General features: G+C 40.2%; 1 protein-coding gene across 1 annotated transcript in view; it reads right to left on the reverse strand.

Moving 5' to 3' along the window:
- The window catches only part of atad2b (ATPase family AAA domain containing 2B), a 70,839-nt gene that overhangs the window by 38,329 nt on the left and 12,496 nt on the right, over positions 1-20,014 (reverse strand). The window contains exons 20-24 of the mRNA XM_023430118.2: positions 14,043-14,178; positions 12,718-12,911; positions 12,452-12,611; positions 9,687-9,809; positions 6,512-6,640 (exon numbers count right to left, since the gene is read on the reverse strand). Coding sequence (XP_023285886.1) covers positions 6,512-6,640; positions 9,687-9,809; positions 12,452-12,611; positions 12,718-12,911; positions 14,043-14,178 — 742 coding nt within the window. The remainder of the gene's footprint in view (positions 1-6,511; positions 6,641-9,686; positions 9,810-12,451; positions 12,612-12,717; positions 12,912-14,042; positions 14,179-20,014) is intronic.

Genomic DNA, 20,014 nt, shown 5'->3' on the forward strand with positions numbered 1-20,014 from the left:
CTACCTCCCACGGAAACCTCTGAATATGTACAGATATTCCTAGAACGATAACATAATATCAAAACAATGAATGTCATTCGAGGTCCAGTTATTTGATTAATCAGTCGATTAGCAGTAATTTCAGCAATTAGACACTGTATGAGAGCTGTTCAACTTTACAGACCTTTGACATGAGGGGAAGAAAAAATAGCATTAAATGATAAATTACCAAAGGAACACTGTTCAATATGGACACCTCTGCATCGGCAGTATTTTCTAAGATTACTCTTGGCCTAATCCTGGCATCTCTATACAACACTTAGGAAAGATTCTAAAAAGACAATAACCATATTTCATAATTGGGCATTGTCAGCATTACACCTCTATCAGTTAAGCCAGCCTCTTTCACTCATCCATACCCTCTTTTCCCTTCCCATCACCTCTCTAGCATTCTTGGGCAGTACAGCTTGTAGTTATTGGGCATGCACAGAGGCAATGAGCAGCAACACTCAATCATTCCAGTGTAACTCTCTGGGCTCATTTCTTAAAAGGCACAAATGTATGCTGTTTACAATAATATGGTTATCTGCATTGCACAGTAATAAAACAAGGCATTAAAACCCAGTGAAGAGGATCACCACCCAACCTTGTCAACTGTGAACACTTAAGCATGCAGCATCAACTATGAATGGTGATATGCTGGGAGTGAAAAGACCCACAGACACAGTATGAATCTTCTGAAACACTAACACTGATGTCAGCTCATCTGCACCCTAAAACAATAATGGAGGCAAGCGGCATCATGGATGATTTTACATTCATTTCACGCTTGGTGCCACAATCCATGAGGCATCTGTGCCCACAAAATGGCAGCTTACGCTCAGTGCTTATTCACTCTGGGCTTTGCATGCTTTGCCTGGATTTTATTAGTGAGCGCCACGGGGTGTCAGAGTGTGCAACTCAAGATTGTTTTCGCCTGATATCCAAGAAGTAGTTTGGGGAAATTCACTGTCCAGTTCTAATGACTAATAATAAAATCAAGATTTCAGTTTTAGAAGATGCTTTATTTTCTCCTGATGCCCACTAGTACGCTCTAATTTTAGCCTTTAGGAAGCTGAAGAAATATTACATCCGTAGAACAGAACTACATTTGTCACCTGTTATCTGTACCAAATGCCATTCAGACAAATTTGTAGTAGACTTAATGATTTATTATGTGCGATATATGCTATGTATTAGTGTAAAAACCTACACTAGTGTTTTAAATTTTGGTTTGACGAAAACCCTGTTTTGCCTTGTTTACTTGCAGGACAGAATTTGATTATCACATTTCCTTTACCATTTTCAATTTTAGAACAAAAAATATGAGATGAAGGAGGAGAACAAGGGAAAAGTTGACCGAGTGATAGAGTGACATGGTAAGAAAAATATGACGAAACTACAGGCAAGAGGAGTAAAAACGGGAGAAAAGGAAATTATATATATTTATCTAATCCCGTTCTGGAGTTGGATGATTTTTACATGTCACTTGGACCTGAAGAGCAACTTGTGCAGTGACGTAAACTGACCAAAATTGTGTCCACCTGTCATTTAAATCTCAGTACACTGAAAAGTTGGGAGGATAGAAGGATAACTTCATAAAAGTGACAACCGGTTTTTAATCGATTCAGGTAAAAGAAATTCTTGAGAGATATTCAAGTTCCCCTAAAGACATGCTTTAAAGTATGCAGAAAAGCCTCTGCTAAGGTTAACATTTTGTTTAACAGTGTTTTCCCACATAAAAAGTACACAAAAAAATGAACTAGAAGCTCATCTGCCTTCCTCACCGAGAAATTCTGGATCAGGCCTCATGCCCCGCCCACCACTGCTGCTTGTGCTAGGTGAAAGAGTAGTGCGTCTAAACATTTTTACCGTTAAAGGAAAAATCGGAGATACAGCCATACATGTTTGACCATCAGTCAGACCCAGACTCAGATGACGAGTCTGTTGTGCACCAAAATCGGTGACTACCAGACTTATCAGAACAGTAAGTGCAGTTAGCATCTGTTATTTGTTCATGTTTGTTTGTTAGCTTGTTAACTTGACAGTAGTTGGCATAGCATTAGTGGTTGTGCTAATGCAAACTTTCAGTTTCAGGTTCCCTATGATTGGTTCCTCAGGTTTGCAACATATGAAACCCTAGTTGTGTGAATCCGGTCCACAGGAGTACTAAGGTGTAAATACTCCAAGCCATGGAATTGACTAATCATTTTGCCCCTGATGTATCGTGTTTTTGTCTTTGTTTTTATTTTTAAAAACCATGTGGACATGTTTACAAGGTTAAAACTTGATTTTCATTGGAGGGGGTCTTTAAGGACATCAGCTAGCATGCATAACACATTTATGTCAAGGGTAACCTTCAATAAGTATAGTAGATCTGACATCTTTGTAAACAGAAAAGGCATAGATGAGAAAACTGGGTAAACAAAATTGTCTGCGACAGTTCTTTGTGTTTCTTAAATTAAAAAAGTGCCTTCTTATTAACCCATTTACTTGTGCACTGTGACCATCTCAGCATGTACAGACTGTGTGCCTGTTGTCCTTTTGTCCTGAGAAAAAAAATCCAGGCCATCCTTTTAAGCAGTAACTACATCAGTCTGAGATAAAAGGAAATGGGAGTATTTATTATTACTTTAAATATCCCATCAAGGTCTAGTGATGGATTGACATTGGCAGTGGGGAGAGGAGCTATCTGTTTATTGTGATGCGAGATACAAGACAGGGGAGAGGCAAGCCACAGCAGTGCTCTGTCTACATGAATGCAGCCTAGTGGCTTTTGCCTTGGGCATGCTATTGAGTGACGCGGAGGACACATTATGCAGTGCCTACATCATTATTCTTTCCTTCTGCAAACAGTTCAACAGTTGAATAAGGACAATCTTGTCAACTGGAAGAAGAAAAACACTGGTGAACCATGCCAAGAAAAACAGACTGATAAAGGTTTTTGCCAAACTGGAAAAGTGACATATGACTTCAGTCTGAGTATGACAAATAAGGAAAACAAGAGAATGATCAGACTAGGGCTGTCCCAAACGATTATTCTTTAAACGATTAATCTAGCGATTATTTTTTCGATTATTCAACTAATCTAACGATTATTTTTTTTATTAACCTAACAGTAATTTTATTGCAATTATTTTCCAGTTAGTCATTTAATATAACAATTTGCCCCGTCCAACACACACACACACACTGCACCAGGGTGTTTCCTCTTTATGTGCTCGTGCATGACTGTCGTGCTAGAGTGATATGCCAGATGCACTTTGCAGAGTCTGCAGACTACCGCACTGTTGGTGTCAAGATTAAAGTATTCCAAAACTTTGGAGGACCGTGTGCAAGCCTTTTTTGCTGCGTGTTGCTCCACATGCTCCGTCGTACTGCTGGTAGACGCCGCCATGTTGTTCAAATAGATTACACAGACGCAAATCATTCACGTAGTCAATGACTTCAATTACGTCACCACGTTGTCCCAGCCCTTGCGCTGCGCTTGTATCCGGGTAAACCAAAGACAATGAATATAAACGGTCCCATTAGAAAGTTCCGGTTTTGTTCTATGAACATTTACCCTGTGTGGTTTTACACGACGCGTCGACACTAAAATTCCACGTCTAATAATTTTTATAAATCGACAACGTCGATTACGTCGGATAATCATCCCAGCCCTAGATCAGACATTGATTTTTAGTTAAGAAATAAATAGCGTATGCCTTCACTGTCACAGAAATAACCCATCTGATTTAGCTTGCAAAAAACAGTCATGAGTGATTGAAAAAAACTGAAGGGACTTAATTATTAATGAAAGGAAAGCACTCCATATGAACCAGATCCTTGTGGTGATGCACTACGAATGAACCCCAGGCTGTGGCCCAGGTAATGGGCCTTGGGTTTTCTGCTCCTCCTGGGAGGGAGTGACAGGAGAGAGGGAGGGGGTGGAGAGAAAGGCTGAGAGAATGGGGGAGCAGAGAAACCATGACAGACCTATCTATGCAAGCTAATGGAAACCACATCCTTTTTCCTGTTTTCTTTTGCATTAACAGCAGCAAGGTCTTCCATCTTCCTATCCCTGATTGTCTTTACAGCGGGAGCAGATGCTCCACCTATCTAGATCTGAACAACTAGGCATATCCACAGCCACTGCTTTTAACACCTGATTCTAAAATATCTTTCAAAACGCCTTTCGCATAACTTTCTTCACGGTTCGAAAGGTGAAGGAATGAATGTGCATTTCATTCCTGCCACCACTCCCCTGTTATACTTGTATGTCATAGGCAACTCTCAGCCTTAGGCAAACAGAAAAGAGGGATGGAAGGCGAGAGAAGGAGAGGCGGCCCAGATAAAAGCCATATAGAACCAGATAGGCTTCACCCTGCAGGTAATGATCTAGGATAACTTGAACCTTCAAGTCCTGACCTTCTGCAGAAAAAGAAAGGGAAAGCTAAAAGCCCTGGAATGACCTTAGCTGCAGCGGGTGCAATTCATTAACTGTTTATTTCTTCTTTAATATCAGCACACAAATTGGCATTTCCTCCAGCAAGTGCACTGTGCTTTGATTGTGGGCTTGTGTCATATCTTGATACACAACTGACTCTGTGATCAATTAGCCTAATAGCTGCCTTGCTGAGGTGTTCCAGGTGAGAACTGGCGATGTCACAAATTAATCACCTGAGTTAGCCTAATTAATTAAGCTTCTGGTGGAGGCTGATAACGACTCTCCCAAGAGCTTCTAAATTGGTGGTCCGCATCTGTGACATTTAGCTTTGTAGATAAAGACTGCCACTAAAAGTAGCATCACAGGCCTACTGTTGGCTGCTACCCTTAAAAACAGGAGAAATTAGGTCTGCCCAAATTAATCATTTGTTTATTTCACCATTATATAACTTTGATGAGCAATAAATGAATCAATACTTTAACTTTTGTAGCCCTAATTCATATGCACTGATAATTTACACCGATTTGCAAGTTGATTAGGTACACCTGTACAATATCTTGTGATACAATAAAATATCAAGGTAGTAAATCACAAATGTTGAATGAGCCATATGGCAACTTAGGTTGTAATTAGCGATGTACTGTATTGTACTAGATTGAAATGTTTATAATAGTTTCTACATCTCCACCCCTTAACAAAACAAAAAGTCAAGCCTGGTGTTACAGCCTTTAATTGAGGAGCCATTAATTTACCCTGGACTGATTTTTATTATTTTTGGGGGTAATTTAAGTCTAAATATCCACTCCCAACTGTATCGCTGTATTTCCTGGCCTAGCAGGACAAGATAAATAGCAGTAAGCTTGAGACTTATACATGCTCAGAGTCTTAGTATTTATGGTCGCCAACAGAGGCCCTCATCTCTCAAGGGGGGGGCCATCTCCCTCAGAGAAGGAAGGGTTTACCCACACAGCAGGGGTTCCATGAGCAACTCTCATGAGAGACAAGCACCACCTTGTGTCTGACAGCTGAACTGCACACCCACAAAAATCAATCTGAGCTAACAGTCCATTATCATCACAATCTTTTTTCAGTCTGATCATATGTCATTATAAATGCCGCCTACTCTACCGCCACACTCTCTTACGCAGACTGTGAACATCTCATTATGACCTTAGAGGGTGCCCCTTTCTGCCCATCTCATTCTCCACATTTTGCCCAGGTGGAAGCTAGAGGGAATTCTTCCGATTACATGTAAAAACTGCTTACTTCTGATTCGTTCAGGTAACAGCCTCATTAGTCTGCCCCCTGCTCATGACTGGCCCTCCCCTCACCCTGAGGCACCTGCCGTTTGCCACAGGTGGGCATGTAATTGCTCTGTGGTGTGGTCATGTTCTGAGTGGTTAGGAGAGAGCAGTCTTGCTAATGAGGCTGCTCACTGTGTTGCTTCTCCACCACTGAGAAATGTATCTGTATGCGTGTATGTGTGTAGGCAGGTGTATGACATCACATACATCTGGTATACTGTTGTAATACAACACAGCTGCTTGCTGCTGCATCAGAGACAGAGAAAAAACAAGGTGAGACAGAGAGTGTCGAAGTTTCGGTGTGTGTGAGTCAAACAGAGGGGTAATAGTGTACTTGGAGACATTCTGATTTATGTCTTTTTGTTTCAGCCGAGGATGCATTGATTTCTCAAAAATACACTGATACATTCAGTATGTGCATGTTCACAAATACTACCATACATGTATTTTGTAGGTGAAGTTAAGAAAATTGTAAAATATAATGAATTACTGTGGTAAATATGACGATTTTTCACATTTCACAGGCAAACTGACAGGATAAGGTCTCTACCAAAACAATTATTTGTGGCATGGTGACGGTGTACATTCTCTGCCCTGGCAGTGGACTCAGCACTACTGTCATTCAACTTGTCCTATAAGGTGGGTGTGTTGGGTTACGAGAGCACACATGTGCATGATGACTCTGTAAATCTCATCAATCACCCTGTTCAGGTTGTGTAGCAATTATAAAGATGTGTGGTGTGCAAGACTGAATACTCACTAGTGGTGCACTGCTTGTCAGTGGCTTCACCCTGAGTGCTGATCCTGGCCTGCTCCTCTCCTACAGTGTGGTACTTTCTGGTTGCCAGAGTGCCCGGAGCTGCCGTCAGCTGAGCTGGCGTCTGGAGGTCTGCAGTGCCCACAGAGGATCAGTTACCAACAACAGACAAAACTCTTTGTGTGTGCATGTGTGTTTGTGTAAACGGGAAAACACTTCTGAAACACATTCCTGGCAGGATACAGAGTGTGTTGGTGTGTGTGTGTGTGTGTGTGTGTGTGTGTGTGTGTGTGTGTGTGTGTGTGTGTGTGTGTGTGTGAGAGAGAGAGAGAACACCAAAAGTCAAGACTAGGATCGTACTTTGACGGACAATGATAAAAATGTGATCTGACAGACAAAGATGACCAGAGGAAGTGATATGGTGAACACAGTGCAACCACAAGTCAATCAGCACAAATATTGATACAAAAACTACAGATATCATTTGCAATGGCTATATGTTTCACTCTGAGAGCTTGAGTTTGACAAGAATGAAAAGCATGAAAAAGTGAATGAAAAAGAAGTGGAGCGTATAGGCATGCAAGCCCCTGAAATTGAGACATTTCAACTTTGACATCAAGTGATATTTAAGTTTTTGGTCAAAATTATTACAGCTCCCTTCATCTTGTCATGGGGGAGAAAATCCCCCTGGATACGCTGTGAGTTTTGAACACTGCTGCAACTGGACATCAAGCCTTGCTGCACTAATTGATAGCTTTATAGCAGGACCTTGACTGCAAGATGAAATATTTACACTGCTGTATTCCTCCTCTCAGGCAGTTGACTTCTGCTCCTGCAATATTCATTTAGCATCTTGTGCTTTTAGTTACTAAAAGAGGAAATCAAAAGAAAAGAGTGACTTCTTTTTCTTCCTCTTTGATAAGTACCCCGCTTGGTACAGAAGAGTCAGGCCTCTGTGGCTTAAGTCAGAAGTCAATAGGCCCTCGGGGGGGTAGTGCTGTGCATAGTGTAGATAATATTTTTTTTTTTTTTAAAGAAATTGTGTCTTTATGTGCAGTTCCCTCAGTACACTTGTGAACTTTAAAATTTTCAGGAAGAGCAGAACAAAAAATAGCATCATGAGTTACCAAGTGTCATTTTTGGAATGGTTCTGTTTTCTCATGCTAGCAAATTCAAATAGCATGAAGCGCAGGAAGGAACATATCTTCATGGTCATTCAATAAAAAGAAGAAAAACACAATATAGTGGCCAGAGTGGATTTCTTTATGATTCTGTAGTCTAGGCTAAATATTGAATGCATATTGTATAATTAACTGTGGTTGCAATGTACTCCAATGTACTCTGGTACTGTGGGTGCAGAGACCAATAGTGACGCTATGCAGTATTGTCTTCCTTCTAATCGATTTCTAAGGTGGGTGTGTGTAAGATTTTGTGCACATGTGCAGGTGTACTTGCACATACACAATAGAGCCCAACCGATTTATCGACTGATTTTTCGGTCAGGTTCTACTGGCCTCTATTGGCCTATCACAGATATATCAGTATCAGTGCATATAATCTCCAATATGTGCTGATATTAATACTTATATTAAGAAGCAATAATGCAGTGGAGATGCTCAGGTCAAGTCAAGTTATATAGGCAGCTTTTTATGTATATTTGATCTTTTGTTTTCATTAAAGTTATATATAATTGCCCCTATGTTTTTTATTTCTAGGTATTTATTTTGATTGTTATTTACTTTCCAGTGAAGTTTACCGTTTCAGTGCACTGATGTCATTTTGGACAATAAAGTTTTTTGTTAAACTGTAAAATCTCCTGCTTTAATTATATATCTTTTTCAAAAGTGTGAACGAACACACACACACACACACACACACACACGTGTGTATGTATGTATTTATATTGGCTGATATATCAGTATCGGTATTTTTTTACTCCCTAATATCGGTATCAGCCCCAAAAATCCAGTATCGGTTGGGCTCTAATACACAGATATGTTTGGTCTTAGCAAATGCACAGCTTAATCTAGCTGAGTCAAGATAACACACACAAATTACACATTTTCATTTAGTGCCTAGTGTATTTAAACATTGTTTTGCATGGATAAGTGACAGTGGTGTTACATGGGTCAAGTGTTCAATATACAGAAGTGTTATTTAGCCTTTTCCCATGTTGGCAAGTATAGCAACAGGAACATTTGCATATGATTACATGCCTTTGTGCTCAAATATTTGACAACTAACATAAAACCCAATACTTAAAAGCTTAAGCCTATTATTTAAACACATTGTATATATGTGCATTTCTATGTGCATAAGACTAATTCAGATTTACCCTGAGTCCACTCAGCACTGCTTGGGGCTGTTTGGTGAGTGTACAGATGCAGAGCGCCAGGCAGACAGCTAGCACAGAAGGTACTGTCTGGAACACTGGAGCCTCAGGCATAACTCCTTTCTGCGCCACATACTCTGCTCTAAAAGCTGACTGCTCCATCAAGTGCTACTGGGCTACCACACAGAGTTTTTTTTTCTCCAAAAAGCAGGTTTCTATTCTCCAAAAAAATATATCAAAGATTTTCTACAAAAAAAGAAAGGGCAGGCAAAGAACTACACAGCTAACATGGACTGGCTAGGGCTCATTATTCAAGTGAATGAGTATTCTTCCAAAGTGTTTACTTATTTACATAAACAAATGATGTTTTTGTGTTCAGTGTTATTAGTGTGCTACATTAGTCTGCTCCGCCAGTAATATAATGAAAACAACTATCCCTACATAAAGAGGGCAGTGAAGACAAAATAATGGATATTTATCAAGTAACTGCAGTTATTAGGTGGAAATTAGCTAGAAGCTAAATCTGGTACATCTGTTCTCTTTGTATGAGTTTTTTTTGTACATGGTCCCTGACAAATTAATGTAATAAACAAAAAAAATGAATGTGTTTTTGTTTACTTAAGTTGCGAAATACTTTCCACAAGTCGTTAAGTGGTAATCAAGGAAATGGTAGGACTTGCAAATTGTTCCATGTTAACAGATATCTGTTAAAATTTTATGGTGTCAACCCTTACCGGTAGAATAGTGCAGAGATGGGAGTTTACTTTTCGGTACGATAGATAGTGTGTTATTTCAGTAACTGAAAGATATGCTTTCCATTTTGCTTTGTTGAAATTATTTTCTTACCCCTCTTCCTGCACACTTCCTTGATCTCCTCACACATGCGGTCGAACTCGGGGTCCAGCTCAGCAGCAAATATAGCATGGGCTGTGTCCTTTAAACTGCATGCTCGGTGCCGGATCACCTTGTCTGAGAAAGGAGGAGACGGTGAAACAAGTATGTGTCAGAAGACACAGAACTGGGATTTTCTGAACATGTGTGTGCATGTATGTTCAAGGGCATGTCTTTTGTAAAGCAGGATTACAATCAGTATCTCTGCCATGGTATTATAACACAGTTTTTTCCCTTAGATACCAGTTTCTTCTTCTTTTACCCACCATCAAGGCTTATGGAATTGTGCAAGACTGTAGTTTGCAGCTTGATATTGCATGTTCTCCTCTTCCTATCATGTATGTAAAACAAAGAGTGAATAGCAAGCTCACCCCATTCCACTGTATCTGTGAGAAAGGGGATTGTAGCATTTTCTCACAGTTTGAAAAGGATAGAGCCGGCTTTGGTGAGAAATAGTAACGGGCAGAGCTCAGACATGCAAGAAAGTCCTGATATGACCCTTTTATGACAAAGGTGGGTGCATTCACACACATAATGGCACATACAGTATACAGTTTGTTCAATCTGAAATATCTTTTAAATGCATATTCATTCTCTCTCACTTCAACACTCCTTACACCTTCACAACACTTCTTTACCCTTAGATGTATGGCAGCATCATTAAATCCTCCTTCTTCCCTCCTGCCGCATCCATGGAGGGAAAATAAAGACTGAGCTGAAGAGGCAGGCCAAAAGCACAGCCACTGTAAACAGGCCGTCTCTCATTACGGCAGACAGAGGGAGAACAGTTCAGGCAGAGAGTGGCAGAGGGGTCACAATATGCCAGCTTCCTTTGTCTAATTGGAGGATGGCTGTCTAATTGCAATGGAGGCAGTCTGTGTGTGCTTTTTTACTGAGTATTTCTGAGCGTGTGCACATGCAAGTGCATCATAAAAGCAAAAATGCCTGTCAGTGGAGGAGATGTCAAAGGCCAGGTGGAATGCCGAGAGCACATCAGCACCTTTATGGACTCTGCCAAACCTCCTCCTCTAGAACAGAAAAGACTGCACTTACATACAACGCTGTTGCTTACGTGTTAATAGAAGGTTTGGGGGTTGTCAGAGTTGTTAGCACCATTTCCCTCAAGCAACAAAAAAGCATTTGTGACACTTTTTTGCCCTTTTTAACATAAAGTAATTATTTAGCAAGGTTGGGAGGTAAAAGAAGAGGAAGCCAACATGATTTTACATGGAGGACGGCATGATAAAGACAGCGTGAAGGACAAGGAGAACCAGACCACAGAGGGATAATGAGGTTTTTTTCCCAGCACTTTGTGAGCTGGTGTAGAACTTCCCCGGCAGCATAATTGTGCAGAGTGTGGGCCATATTCCCTGGGCCAAGCATTGGGTGAGCAGGCAAAGAGGCTTCGTTAGTCTTCTTTATTAAACTGCCTAATTGCATTTTTCTCGTTTATTGTATCATTTGTAGACCCTGCATTCCAACAAATGACCCAGGCCCTCGCCTGCAAAGACAGATATGATTTATTCATTTGGGCTGGCAGAGAATTGCTTCCCATTAGTATCAGGCAACTATATCCTTGCAAGGGAACTGAAGCAGCTAAACACACAAGGCGAGAATTAAAATGGTCACATCAACTGAATGGTCTGAAGCAAGGCTACTGTATGCAACTTTCAATTAACATTATTGGAATTGCTATTGAGGATTTGATTCTAGTAGAAAGTACTTTCTTCTTTTGTGCAACAAGATGCTCTTAACATTTTTTCCCCTTTTTTCCACGGTATTTGTTGTGTACACACAAACATGTAACTCTCTTCACAAAGGCTTTTCCCTGTCATCCAAATAAGTACCCCGTTTAAACAATAAAAGTAAATCAAGTTTAATTGTAAGATACTGAAAATAACAGACCTTGTTTGTTTGTTTGTTTGTTTTTTTTGCACAAGTGTTCCAGCACTCATTATGAAGCCCATATTCGGCTTAGGAAAAGGTGCTGAGATGGGAAGGAGGATGAGGTAAAAGTTGGTTCAAATTGCAAGAAAAGAGACACAATTAAAATTTCATGCATATGCAGCCCTCCTCAGCTACAGAGCATGAATTACACTGTGGAAATGCTATTTTCAGTGGGGGCTGTATGCATTTTTCTTCATTTGAATTTCCAAGTTGAAGAAAACTATCTTGAGGTTCTGCAGTTTTAGTGCCTGGAAACCCTCTTCATAAGTTGTTAAATCTAATTATTTTTTACTCACACAATCAGAGCCTAAAGGAACACAACAATAACTACAAAAGCAGATGGTCATTTTTTCTCGGACAGTCCACTGGTGACTTATTATCAAGGTACTGTCCTATGCCACAGCAAAAAAAAAAGTTTTGCATTCATAGCCTAAAGATAGATGATAGTCCGGTGTTTAAAAAAAAAAAAAAAAAAAAATGGATTTTAGGAAAATATCCTAATTTCCTAACAAGGGCTGTATGGATCCATCCATGGATCAATGAAGAAAATGTGCTATAATGTACTTAGATAAGCATAAGAAGGCTAGTTTTTTAACTGTTATTTTACTTGGTGGTATGATAGTGTTTATGTGAATGGGCGCAAGCATGTTAATTGTGCACACATTCATTTTTATGCATTTCATGTCTATGTTGCATGTGCATTTATGTGAAGTATCTTACATGTATGTGCATGTGTGTATATGTGACCATGTCCATGTAATTTTCCTCCTCACCTCCAGGGTCCTTGTCAGGATTGTATTCTAAAGCATTACTGCAAATGAGGTCAATATCCACCAGGAAGTCTTTCACTGTCAGGTACTTGTGGGTGTCAATCTTGGTCATGACAGTGGACAGGTCCATGGGCTGCCGAATCACTTCAAGGTAGTCTGACACCTGACACACAGACACATAGTTTAGGGTTTAAACTGGCTTAAACCCAACTTTGTCACACTATAGCAGTTTATAGTGCTGGTCCCTCCATGACTTAATTTCTCCTTACCTCCTCAATGTCAACTGGCTTGCTGAAGATGTTAAAACGTTTGTCAGTGGCCAGGCGCTTGGTCACGTCCCTGAGAAAGAGCCTGAGCTCTCGTAATGTGTTCTCCTCCTGTTCAGCCAGGCGGCGCTGTTCCTCTGCGGACAGGACTCTGGGGCCTGGAGCCGCTGCCACCGGCAGTTCCTCTTCACACCTCTCTGTTAGGAGAGAGAGCAAAAAAAAAAAAGTTAGAGGCAAAAATAAGAGGACTATCCATAATAAAAAAAAGTTTTCACACAGTTTCCATCTATAGGCAAGACCTACAAATCTAACACCAACCAAGTTTCAGAGAAAAAGTAAAGAATCTTGTGTGTATGACCATACCCAAACAACAAAACACAAAGGCCCTAGCTGCTAAAGCACTACAACCAACTAGGCAAAAAATATACACATAGCTACATACATTGGTTGAATGTGAACAACCAGACAGTCCCATCTCAAACCTGACCCTTGACCATTTTCTCTTAACAATATTGCAGACACAGAGCAAAAAAATACTTACCCCAGAAAAAAAAAAACACACACACACATTTTAACATTCTTGCAGCTGATGAAAATAATATAGAGCTACATTCCTTCCCAAACACAGATTTTGAAATACACTGAGGAATAGCCTCTGGCCAGTGACAGAGTGATGAAGCAAGGCAAGCAGATATCCTCTCCTCTTCTCCCAAGGCACTGGTCCTAGCCCAAGGCATCTGCAGACATCGTTAGGAAGGCTCCAGAGCACCTAAGGCTGCTTCACTCACTAGCAGCAATCCAAAACCCTGATTCTAATTATGGCTAATAGCGGCTGGGCCCTCTCATTGCAATTCCTCTCCCTGCTTTTCTGCAGGCCTCTCTGCTGGAAGCTAGACCGCTGTCTTAGTCAGGCAAGAACCCCTGAAGAGCACCAGGCGAGTAAAGCAGGAGACCCCCGCCTTGCATCAATGAGGAATCAGTGGAAGAATGCTAGGCAACGTTTCCATTTAAAAGCCCAAGTGGACCCTTCTCTCATGTTGAACTGGAGGGCTGGAGAACACACAGGACATGGGGTAGTTGGAGGGGTGGATGGGGATGTGATTGAGGAGTGGCAGGGCCTGATTTTGATGTGAGTGAGGGACAGAGATGTCCAGGAAAATACAGGCTTCACACTGGGCCAATCTCACACTAAATATCTTACATCTGTTGGCTCTATTCTCAGATTGAAAACATGATTGCAAACAGAGATGAGAAGGAAAGAGGTACGCGCAGACAACACTGCCCTCTAGGACCGACTGCAGATATGCATAAATGAATATAGTAAGTACCTGTACTCCTGAGTCGTGGTGGAGCCCTGGCTGCTTGGACCAGCAGCAGTTCAGAGAAGAAGCTCCTCCTGTCCTCTTCTCCTGGTGGGCACAGCGTTACTACCTCCCCGTATGTCCTCTGGAAGATACTTCTCACCTGTGTTTAAAACAATTAAGGAGTTCATAAAATAACCACAGTCATATATTATTAGTCATTACAATACAAACCACTTTATAATCAAATAGAATGTTAAGGCATAAACAATAAGTACAGGTTTTGTCCTCTCTTAGGGTTTGTTCATAGGGCAGTAAACTAAATCTACTTATTTATTAATTTTAGCTCCCTGTAAAATTAATCAAATTTAGTGAATACTCATTTTAATCCAATTTAATTTCATTTTGTGCACCCACAGTATTGAACTAATTACTACAATTTAAGTTTGTCACATATGTTTGTACTGAAAATGAGCACAATGATAAATACTAAATTGTTGAGTATGCCGTGTAGCTGATGTGCCTGTTCTCATCAGCCACTAAATGAGGAAAAAGCACTACTGAGCACTGCAGAAACTAAGCACGCTGCTTAGATGTTAAGGACTTAATGACCATCCTTCCTTCAGTCATTTTTATTTGAGTCCAGATCAAGCTGCAACTAACGATTACTGTCATTATCGTTTAATCTCTTATTTTTTCAATTACTCAATGAATTGCTTTGTTTATAAAATATTGAAAGAAATTATTATTATTATTGAAAATCTCAAAGTCTAAGGTGACTTGTTTTGTTTTGTCTGACCAACAATGCAAAACCCAAAGATATTCAGTTTCCAATGATACAAAAATGGAACCTAAACCTAAACCTTTTATCCTTTCAGACATTTGAGATATGGACTGTGCAGAAAGTAAGATATCTTAATCTTAAGATAGTAAATTCTGTTCATATATACAAAAAGTCAATACTGAATAAAGGCTCGTAATAAAAATGAAAATTTTATTTCCAATAATTTAGAGTTCCCTCAAGAATAATACCTTTATATAACTGGACAAGTAATGTCCAATATCTCTTATTAAGTAGTGGAAGCAACCAGATTTAACCACCATAATATATATCGATAACAAAAATCAAACTTAAACACTCCACCTCAGAAAATCTGAATCAGGTGATTTGTTCTGCCAGTCTAATGGCCCTTCAGATCTAAGATAGTATAGTGTAATGCACTGAATAACAAATGATGATTACCGAGGACTACATCCTTTGGACATCTGAATTATTCTTCTGTATGAATACTTGAATCATGGCAAGAAGTGCTGCAACATCAAAACATGTGTTGATAAATCTATATTTGTAATGGGAGTTGTGATGAAAACACTACCTTATTTTTGCTTCAGTAAATGACAACCTCACCAGATTTGTTAAGTATGTTTTCTATTTCAGCGATGTTTGGAAAAACAACAGGCCTCTTCCTCAATTATAAGAAATTATGAGTTGACAATTATAAGTTATTTGACTTTACCAGCACTTTTCAGTGGTCAAAACAATAACTACATACATACAGCTACCCAAAACTATCCACAGTTCAGCTTACATCCACAAACTAACTTTGTACCTCGCTGGTAGGAAGAAGTCTGTTCAGTTTTTGTTTTTTTTTGTTGTTGTTGTTGCCATTTTATTTCATATTTATAATTATCTGATAAATGAAAACACAGTATTGGAATGAATATATATAAGCAGCTACCTTAATTTCTAGTGTGCATCTATACTGGGGCTACAGGGGGCTTCAAAGATCCCTGTTCAGTACTGTGAGGGAGCTCACGGCTGCTCCCAATGGGAAACCCTGTTGCTGACTAAGCACCCACTTTCCACTTTACATCTCCCCCATCTGTCTTTCACATCGATCTGCTCCCTTACCCATGGCATGTTTGTTCTCCCTTTCTCTCTGCATCTCCCTCTGTTCTCTTTCTTACCCTCTCTCTCTGGATTTTGCTTTCTCTCTTCACAAGAGGGGAAAAAAAAGGAGGAATGGAATAAAAACGAGGAAGACAGTAGGGGAGCCAGAGACAGTCAAAAGCCCTTTTTACACAGCCCGCCGACGCTGTTGTGTTACACGTCATGCCTCTGATTCTGGAACGCTGGCTTGCTATCTAAAATCACACACTGGGGCAGCATTATGCCGGCTTTGTTTGGTTCAGTGTAAACAAGCAAAGCCGGCATGAGAGGTCTGCTGAACGGTAATATAGCATAATCTAAAGGGGGGAGCTTAAGTGTATGTAGTACACAGCAGGTAATGATTCTCAGTACTTTTCATCATGATAAAAGCTGCAGGGGTCTTGACACAGGGAGTAATAGCAGATATGTGTTGATAGATGAATGGAGGGGTATGGATGAGAGAGCTGGACGTACAAAGAGAATCGGGCATGTCTGGTTGACAAGAGCAAATATAAAGCAAACCAGGACACCTAGCATTTTCTCCCAGCATGATCAATTCTTAACTGTTGAAACCAACTTAAAAGCAAACTAAAAACATCCTTGTAGGACTATCTGACTCTGCCCTGTTACTCAATTTTCTGAACAAAAAACCTTAATGCAGGTAGAAAATGAGCAATGCAACACAACTTAAGTAAAGATCTCCTCCTCTAATCCATCTAAAAGCAGCTACAGCTGAGACACCTTACTGAATCACCATACTTAAAAGTTGATAATCAGTGCTCTCAAAAATGAGAAAGGGTCACACAAATAAATGCTGCAAGGACAAATGTTGACAACAACATCTGGACAATAATGTACACAGTTAAGTGCAGATATTGACAACTCAGCAAGGGTAAGATGGAGCTTTAGATAAACAGGCAGATTGGTTCACTGTCAGCAGTAAGGTAGATGCTATACTGGACTAAGGAGGGAGCTCTGCCTGAAGGTTAAGCGGTCAATCTACAATGTGCTCTACATTCCAACCCTCAGTTATGGTCATGAGCTTTGGGTAGTGACTGAAAGAATACGATTGCAGATATAAGGGGCACAGGGTAGAACCACCACGCCGTCACACTGAAAGCAGTGAGCTGAGGTGGTAGAGGCATCTGATGCCTCCGAGCTGCATCCCATCCCTGCGGAGGTGTTCTGGCCATGTTCAATTGGGAAAAGACCACAGGGCACACTCATAACAGACGGATGGGGGATGTAGTTAGGGAAGAGGACGTATGGACTACCTTGCCTAGCCTGCTGTTGCTGCGACCTGGACGAACATAATCAACAGAAAATGGGTGCTGACTAATGATTTTGTGACAAATTATTTTCTTATACTTCTGATTAGCGCACACACTGGCATGTTGTCAGTAACTGAATGTTTTACATCCATTGAAGATAATTGACCACTGAGATCAAAATGCATTGCTCTAAGAGTGTCACATTTTCCCTGCTTAATGCAAAATAAACTGCAAGTGTTGTTGGAGGTATTTGTATGTTTTTTGTTTTGTTGAGTTTTATTCCCTGTCACATTGTATCAGAGTCGCTACTGATATTTTAAGATGGCACCAAGAATGAACTAATGTGGCTCCAATCATGTGTCAGATATTAGTAGAGGTATAGATTATTACAATTTCACACAATTAATTGCACTGTCTGACTAGGTACCATAATTCTGAAAATGCATTTACTTCAGATCTGCTGCATTGTGTTAGCTTACACAGGGAATACCACAATTTGTGCCATGACTCCTATGTGTAATACTTAGCTTCAGGTATCTTAAGCACATTGACAATATGGGTGCACTACAATTCAGCAGAAATGCTCTGTTGCTCCATCAGCCCACTAGGTACTCAAGTATTAAAGGACTAAATGTGGAAAAAAAAAAAAAAAACTGCAAAACTGGAAGATTTTACCACATGAAATAAAGATCCAGCAAAAGGTCTGGAATATTTGATGAAGACATGGCTGTTGTTTACTCCATTACATCTGTTGTGCTTCAGCACTAAGACCTGATTCCCGATGCATCAATAGTTATGTCCTTATGGTAAAATGTGATGGAAGCATTCACACTCAACATGAAGTTCATATGTTACAGTGCACTTGTGATGCCTCAAAATACACATCCAATAAAGTGTTGGAGTCACATGTTCTAGTAATTTCAATCCTCCACCTAAAAGGAAGTCAATCTACACATAGTGAATGGCTGTAATGGGAAGGGGGGAGGCTTTGTAGTTGGACCCAAGCCTGTAGTGTCAGTTTTGGCTGGGGAAGGAGGCTGCCTGTTCCCTGCTGAGGTTTGGAGCTGAGGCAGCAGCTGTCACTATGTTCTCAGAGCCAGAGAGTGAAACAACACTCTCAAAGATAGCCAAATCACTTAAAGCACCAAAGACTGTCGCATGTTCATGCCTAAAAATTAAAACCAAAGCTTCTTAAATGTTGCCTGAAGGAAGCTTTTAAGACAAAGAACAAGCACTATCATTTAACAAAACAAACAATTTATTGCAAATAGCTCCAATTATTAGACAAGCTAAAACTACTAAACATACAAGCAGCCTAAACAAAACCCACTCTTCCAGTAAATGATCTGCACAACTTACTCACTCTGGAAAACCTGTTACACTGTTTCAGTGGGACTAACTACTAAATATGATCCCCCTACCGACTTCCACACAGAGTTTGTAGTTACACCTGTATCACATTGAAAATCACTAACAGTGGTAGTTGTGTGGAGTCTGTACATGTGTCATTTACAGTGGAGCAGAAAGCATGGATTTTATTTAAAAGGTCTTTAGGGTTGATGCATTCATGTGGTCGTGAGAAGCGTCAACATAACTTGACAGTTTGCTCCATAAGAACCAAAATCACTATTGTTGTAAATAATGCTAAAATTAATTGAACAGCTGCAATGTGAACACTGCTAACTTTTAAACCAAAGCTTGTCTGAAGCACCAAGTGGGGCCATATGTAGCATTTACAGAGTAGCCAAAATGTCACTGTTAAAAACAGTCAAGGTGTTGAGCATTTTCTCAGAGTAAATAAAGCACTTACTGGCAGCAGTCCAGCACAAGGATAACTCAATAATGTTCATCTTTCTGTCAACCATTCATCATCACATATAACTATCTCCAAAGTGTTAATTATTGCCAATGTGGGAAGAGGACAGACAGAGGCACCTTGTGTAGTACAGGCACACTGAGTTTTAAATATAACTTCAAAAAAGAGTGAAGAAATTTTACAATGTGACTGTAAAAAAGTTGAGAAAGGAACTGATTAACAAGTGCAATGATGCAATCCTACTACAAACTAGCAGTGCAAGAAACTCAAATGGAGAACACACAGGAGGAAGCCAGCTTAGCCTAAGGACAGTCTTGATACCCTCATGCTGGCTCCATGTTGTCTTGAGCACACCATTGGTCCCATCAAGTGCTTCCCAATATGCCATGCTACATGGCTATGTGTTCAATGACCAAAGAAAAGGTCATTTGAAGAAAGCAGTAATTGCCAATCCTTCACAGTTTCTGCCAGTCACCTAGTATGTAATGAACTGCAATGTACCCTGTGACACAGTGGCTGAGTGGTCTGTGGGGTGTGATTACTTCCATTTTCATACTTAATCTGTTTACACAGCATGGGAATGAACAAAAATGGTGAAGTTAAGTGAAGTAAAAAGCCTTAAAGCAAGAGAATTGCTTGCAGGGTTGCAGGGAACTCTCAACCACACAACATAAAGAAAAATAATGGAGTGAAATAAAGATAGAAAGACAAGTTAAAAATGACCAAAAGAGAACAAAAAAATATACAAAGTGGCAACTAGAACTACAGAGGTTAAAAAAGCCCAGGTGTCTCAGTCCTAATGAGTCAACTACAGAGAGAGAATCATCCCAGGAGCCTTTCCCGCCTTGGAGCATGGCCAGGGCTGAAGCCTTGCCAAACAGCAGCAGCCACACACATACACAAATACAGAAATAGAGGAAAAGAACCTGCACAGTCTGCACAGACATACTGATATGATTTGTGTGTCCTGGGGTGAAGACAC

Source organism: Seriola lalandi, unplaced genomic scaffold, assembly GCF_002814215.2.
Source record: "Seriola lalandi dorsalis isolate HSWRI2012SDOR001 ecotype SW California unplaced genomic scaffold, Sedor1 jcf7180002054901, whole genome shotgun sequence".
In the NCBI taxonomy this organism is placed as follows: Eukaryota; Metazoa; Chordata; class Actinopteri; order Carangiformes; family Carangidae; genus Seriola; species Seriola lalandi.